Source organism: Eucalyptus grandis, chromosome 7 (genome assembly GCF_016545825.1).
Source record: "Eucalyptus grandis isolate ANBG69807.140 chromosome 7, ASM1654582v1, whole genome shotgun sequence".
In the NCBI taxonomy this organism is placed as follows: domain Eukaryota; kingdom Viridiplantae; phylum Streptophyta; class Magnoliopsida; order Myrtales; family Myrtaceae; genus Eucalyptus; species Eucalyptus grandis.
This window is the reverse complement of record NC_052618.1, coordinates 43,850,817-43,857,629: the sequence shown is the minus strand read 5'-3', so window position 1 is coordinate 43,857,629 and position 6,813 is coordinate 43,850,817. Positions and strand designations below refer to the sequence as shown.

The window sequence follows — 6,813 nt, the reverse complement described above, 5'->3', positions numbered from 1 at the left end:
GCGGCCAAGAAATTCGCAATAAATCATCACTCTCCCATTATTGCTTCAGACATCAGATTTACCAACCTCGGAAAATGGAAATTACCCACGAAGTCATCGTAAATAAAAATCCGATCTTGAACTACCGCGCTCCTCGTCCTTTAAAAACCGCGCTCCTCGTCCTCTTACCTTTACCTTCGATCCATCCCGGAGACCCAGCCGATCCTCCCCACCTACCGTTCTTCATCTTCCCCGTTGGCCATTGCGATTCGCTGACAATTCGGTCGCGTCAGGAAGGAAGCGTGGAATCCCTTACCTTTGCCCATACTCCATTTCGTCCCGTTTTATATTCGTCCCCCGTCCAAAGGGTCTGCCCATCCCCCTTCCCTTGTCGATCGCTTCGGTGCCCGTTCCCTCGTTCTATCCTCTCGACCGCGTTGGAAGAAGGAAAGGAGAGATGGGTTCTCAGGAAGAGGAGAGATTGCTCTTGGAAGACGGCATCCCGGAGGTTCTTGAATTTTCCCTTTTCTTGCTTTTTTCCGGTTTCTTGGTTTGACTTTTGATTGCCCATCTGCTTGTGCGCCCTGTTTCCTTCTTCTTTTTGTTGGGTTAGATTTTGTTAGTTCGTGGTGGGTGTGTTTCCGATTTGCTGATGCTGAAGCTGGAAATTCGCTCGATTCTTTCTTTCTTTAATCCTCGAGAGCTGTACTTGATTATGGAAATTCAGCTGGCGGGTGTAAATGATGGCTGAAATTGGTCATCGATTCTGTTGATCAGCAATGAGCTTCTTGGTTTCCTTTGTGATCGGGGACTTTTTGGATAGATGTCGATGGATATTGCCGAGTCTGCATTTTCTGTTCATCCGGAGGATTGTTCTTTTGGTAGTAGCTGTCATGATGAGTTTTTGAACTTGTTTCGGCAGGGATTATTGCAAAATTGCTTGGGAATTAAGTTCATGGCCGGGCTAACTTTTTCCCCCTTAAAAACCTTGTGATGTGATTGCTTTGATTGCGGATTGAGCTTTGAAGTCGAAAGCAATAGAGGTCCTATAATGGCACTTCGATTGCTGCTGACCGCCAGTTTGTGGACAACACTAGGAGGTTTTGGTTTGTATATGTTCCTGCAGGGAGGACCTGTTGTCAAGCAGAAGACATCAGTTGTAGTGGTTTGATATATTATTTTTCTGTGTCTAGGAAAATACTATCTTACTGTGAAGGAGTCAGTTCAGTTTAAATGGGGTGAACTGCTGAGTTTTTCTTTTCTTGCTCACTATTAATGACTTTCCTGATTCTGTCAATGAGAAAAGAACTTTTTTTGTTACCAATTCTGGTACATCTTAGCATCTTCTGAGGTGGATCTAGTGGCGGATTTTGATTCTTTTTTTAACTTGATGATGTAATCATTGAAATGTACTCGTTACCATGATTCACATGTCTTTCCATCGAAGAGGCACCTTGAATAGGGGGTTGTCCAAGACAAGGAGAGGAGACAAGATTTTTATCTGCTTTGTGGTATCAGTTGTTCCATGATGATGAGTTTTTTACTCAGAGCATGTAAAATGTCAGGAGTAGCCTCCCTACAGTGTAAAGTTGAAAAAAGAGAGGCTTTAATAGTGGTAGCTGATGACAACAAGCTTGCTGCACCTCATTCTTTTCAATTTTGGACATATTACCTCCTCTTCTATTAAGATATGAAAAAATATAAACACTTGAAATTTTGTTCATGTGAATATCAGAACTGCTAATGCTATTCTATTCATGACATGGGAATTATGTCACAGAAAAAGCAGAATGGACTGTACACTGGAGATGGCTCGGTTGACGTCAACGGAAACCCGGTTTTGAAGAGTAATACCGGGAATTGGAGAGCTTGTCCTTTCATCCTAGGTAATGGAAAGATGTTATATGTTAATCTTCCGTGAACTTTATTTTATCGAATTCATTATGTATTAATAACTGGAATGGCGAAATACAGGCACTGAATGTTGTGAACGTTTGGCCTACTATGGGATTGCTACGAATCTTGTTAGTTATCTGACCAACAACATGCATGAGGGAAATGTCTCTGCTGCAAGAAACGTTACCACTTGGGCAGGCACTTGCTATCTTGCACCTCTTATTGGAGCTGTGGTAGCAGATGCTTATTGGGGAAGATATTGGACGATTGCTGCTTTCTCGACAATTTACTTCTTTGTAAGTAGTCAAACTAGTTCATGACCTGGAAGTAGATATGTGAGTAAATGAATAGGGTTGATTCACCTTAAGAGATTCTATCCTCTTCTCAGTGATTACACACTCTTCATATTGTCATCAACTTGTGAATTGTTTGGATGATCTCTGCTATAGGTGGAGGCTAACTCCAAAACCTAAATTTAGTCACTGGTGCATCATAATGCTTCTAAATTCTGCTGGATTAGAATTATCAAAAAGTTTAGCTTTGTTGCTAATAATGATTAGAACGAATTGCTGAATGTTGCATGCAGAGATGAAACTGTGATACTCATATATCACACCTGGATTACAAAACAGGAACTCTGCCTTTTTGTACTAATGTTGCTTTCTATATCATAACTATAGCTTTTGGTGAAAGTGTGTTCTCTCAGTGTCACATCAGTGTGGAAATATGCTGCAAAGTTATGGGAATACAATATTATTGGGAATTCAAGCCCTATGTTAGTTAGTCAGCACTGTCTGTGTCAAGTTATGATCATTGGATGTTTAAAATGGGTGTTCAAAGTGCACTTCAATAGTTCAGTATTATTTACCAGAGGAATCATCATTTCCTTAAAAAGTCATCATGAATCACAATTGCAACAAAACTTTCCTCAATATCAACACTAATTGAGGCACTTTTCTTCTTCTTAGTGCTATATGGGAATGCATTAAAAATTATGTCATGAGTATGCGTAGTTCTGTCTTTTTTAAGAGTGGCTCGAGTCTTGAACTGATAGAATTGCGACACTTTTAGTTAAAGTAAACTGAGTCATAAGTAATACTTTGGACTTTAGCAAAGACGTTGTCAAATGGCACAACTGGAGTCATAACTATTTTGAAGAGGGGCCAAACTACAGCTTATTTGTCTAAAATGTTGTGTGTTTATGTAAATTGGCTATGTTGCGTAGGATAGCATTTTGGCTCAACAAGAGTAAGAAAAATAGTGTGGCAAGGCATGAGTAAATGATCAAGTGATGGAGTGATTTCTTGTATCTTGTACTTGTTTTCTGTGACCATTACCCATTCTTCATGTGAATGTGCTTGACATATGTGCTTGCATGAGGAGCAAGAGTTTTGTTCATTCAAAACTGTCCGCTTGAAATTGATCTGTATTCCTTTACAGGGGATGTGTACCTTGACTCTCTCTGCAACCGTTCCAGCATTTAAGCCTGTAGAATGTGTTGGTTCTTTATGCCCTACTACTACCCCAGCACAGTATGCAGTGTTTTTCTTCGGACTCTATCTGATTGCCCTGGGAACTGGTGGGATCAAACCATGCGTGTCATCTTTTGGAGCAGACCAGTTTGATGACACTGATCCTAGAGAGAGGATGAAGAAAGGATCCTTTTTTAACTGGTTTTACTTTTCCATCAATATCGGTGCTCTCATTTCCAGTAGCTTGTTGGTTTGGATTCAAGAAAATGCTGGGTGGGGCTGGGGATTTGGTATTCCTGCATTATTTATGGGGATTGCCATTGCCAGTTTCTTCTCAGGCACCCCCCTTTATCGTTTCCAGAGACCCGGGGGGAGTCCCATCACAAGGATGTGCCAGGTTTTAGTTGCCTCGTTCCGGAAGTGGAACATCAAGGTACCTGAAGATGGTAGTCTCCTTTACGAAATGCAAAACTCAGCGATTGAAGGAAGTCGTAAACTGGAGCACACCGATGAACTGAAGTATGTTTTACTCCTCCAAACCTCATCAAGTTTGGCTCTTTTTCTCGTGAGGCATTTGTTAAAGCTAAAGAGTTTCAGATATATTTCTTTTAAACCTTGTGTAGGCTTGTCTTCTAGACTTTTATGATTTCATAACTTGTAAAGCATATATGAAAAAACATCCTGATCATATGTAGCTTGGGCTATTATGGTCTTATTGTCTAGTCCAAGAAGCTAATTGAAGTTTGTTCTACCAAACATGTACTACTAATAGACCTAGGGACAACTCCTGAATGGACCTTGATTATATGGATTGTGCAAGGGACATATCTCAAGATGTGTGTTGTACATACATGATCTCAGAAAGATGAATTTAAGATTGTTATGATAAGATAAGTCTCCTTGTCTGTCAACACTATTGGTGCTGCCTGAGTAGATGATGAAGACACTTGAGTAATTACTCTTGGTGGCGGCCACTAGTATTATGAGCTATGCATGATTTGTCCATGGCAAACTTTGCATGCTTCTGTTGATTTCACATCACTTTGCTCGTTACTATGGATGATTTTACAAACTTGACGGTTGCTTGCAGATGTCTCGACAAAGCTGCTGTGCTCTCAGATGCAGAGGCCAAAAGTGGGGAGTACAACTCGTGGAATCTGTGTACTGTGACACAAGTGGAGGAGCTCAAGATTCTGATCCGCATGTTCCCCATCTGGGCCACTGGAATCGTGTTCTCAGCCGTCTATGCTCAGATGTCAACAATGTTCGTGGAGCAAGGCATGATGATGGATACCACTGTTGGTTCCTTCGCCATCCCTCCGGCGTCCCTCTCCACATTCGATGTCATCAGCGTGATCTTCTGGGTCCCGGTATATGACAGCATCATTGTCCCCATTGCCCGAAAATTCACTGGGAAAGAACGTGGATTTTCGGAATTGCAGCGGATGGGGATTGGCCTCTTCATCTCTGTTCTCGCAATGGCAGCGGCTGCTGTGGTTGAGATAAGGAGGCTGCAACTGGCTCGGGAGCTCGGTTTGGCCCACCAGGATGTGGCGGTCCCACTCAGCATCTTGTGGCAAATACCCCAATACTTTCTTGTGGGCGCGGCTGAGGTTTGTACCTTCATTGGACAGCTCGAGTTTTTCTACGAGCAGTCTCCTGATGCCATGCGGAGCCTGTGCAGTGCACTTGCGCTCCTGACGACTGCACTAGGTAATTACTTGAGCTCTTTGATTTTGACGATTGTGACATACTTCACGACTTCGGGTGGCAAGGCTGGGTGGATTCCGAATAACTTGAACGAGGGGCATCTTGATTATTATTTCTGGCTTCTGGCTGGACTCAGCTTCTCAAACATGTTGGTCTATGTCGTTTGTGCCAAAAGGTACAAGCAAAAGAGGGCCACTTGAGGCTTTTGCTTCAAGTCATTCACACAATGAATCCGTCGTGATGCCTCGGTTGCCCTCATTGTATATAGGAATCAAGCTGGTCAGTTTGGTTATGTACTTAGACAAACAGTGATCGCTGCAGTTCCATTTGATTTGTTCCTCTTTTTCTCCACACGCTATGTTTTGCTGTGTGCTGAATGTGCATAAAGATTTACATGCGGCCGATCTAAGATGCTGCGATAAATTCCTCTGCTGTTTCTATGGTCCATTTGTCCGAAATCTCAAACATTTCCCTTGTTTGCGATCGATGGTCTAGTCTAAGAAGCTGCTCAAGCCAAAATCCTTTGCCTGTAAAATTAGGAGCGCTCGCTGGTTTTAGGGAACAATACAGCTGAATGGAGAAGGGTAATGATGCTCAAATCGAACATTGGTATGAACTTATGCTGCTCTGTCCAACTGCACCGATTCGGATCCACCCACAATTTGCTTTGGTAGCTAAGGTTGGTTTCATTGTTGCCGATTCTCGTCCAAAATCGGCCTGGTCTCAACACTTAGAATCGATATCTCTAGGTGCATTCGAATGCAGTATCGCGCATACGAATTCAACTGGAAAGTTCTGCTGTCCGGAGGGTCTGTTTGTCCGACAAATTCCCGTCATCAGGTCACGGTTGAAATGAGAAATGAGTCACGAAGGACTTGAGGACATGAACCAAGCGTCGACACCTACAGACGTTGGCCAATTAGCTTAAGAAACGTACACGACCCACTTGGCAATGTAGCGAAATTAACACGAATTTTCAAATATCTCATGAAAACACGCAACCTCTTATCATTGCTGTAAATCGTACATGGACTTTTTAAATGTCTCGAAAGGATACGTAAATCAACCCACGAAAAAAAAAAAAAAAAAAAAAAAAAACGCTGTGGCTCGATTTCCTTATTTAGCAGACGCCGGTTGCTTATCCCATCACAACTGATCTTCAAACATAATTTATTCATTGCTAGATCATTGCTAGCCACTTCCAAACGATGAGCCAACCAACTTTGGCATTACGTGTAGAACATTGTTGTTCATTTTTTCCCCCATTGTATAAATGTTGTTTAATGTGGCTGTGCTTCTATACAACAATCAATTTTATCATGATGTAATCATAAGCTTGTAATTTATGGGAAGATATTACCTAATTACTGCTAAACCTATTGTATAGATGCCAATTCAATTATAAACATTTTAATTTTGCTAATTAAGTCGTAAGACTTTAAATGAAACTCCATTGTAATCCGTTCGGTCAATTTTCATTATAAATCACTAATGTGGCAATTCAGTCATCATTAATTGTCCTAGGGGCACATCATAATGTGAGCGATTTCTAATAAAAATTGGTTGAAAGGACTACATTAAAATTTTGTGCAATAATTTAGGTAGACCTATCAAAATATGTCCTAGATCCATTTCTTCACCCATATATGATGAGTTGAGTTATTATATGGGTTAGCAATATTCAATAAATAGGTTATAAATAGATTTAAACATAAGATAGGTGATCGATAGGTCATAAATGGATTTTTAACTTATT

General features: G+C 41.2%; 1 protein-coding gene across 1 annotated transcript; it reads left to right on the top strand.

Annotated features, from left to right (window-relative positions):
* Positions 1-265: 265 nt before the first annotated feature.
* Positions 266-5,497, top strand: LOC120295714 (protein NRT1/ PTR FAMILY 8.3-like). Its single transcript, XM_039317125.1, has 5 exons — positions 266-487; positions 1,760-1,865; positions 1,954-2,171; positions 3,316-3,866; positions 4,438-5,497. The coding sequence occupies exons 1-5, from the start codon at positions 437-439 to the stop codon at positions 5,255-5,257; spliced, it is 1,746 nt and encodes a 581-aa protein (XP_039173059.1). The 5' UTR covers positions 266-436; the 3' UTR covers positions 5,258-5,497.
* Positions 5,498-6,813: the final 1,316 nt, after the last annotated feature.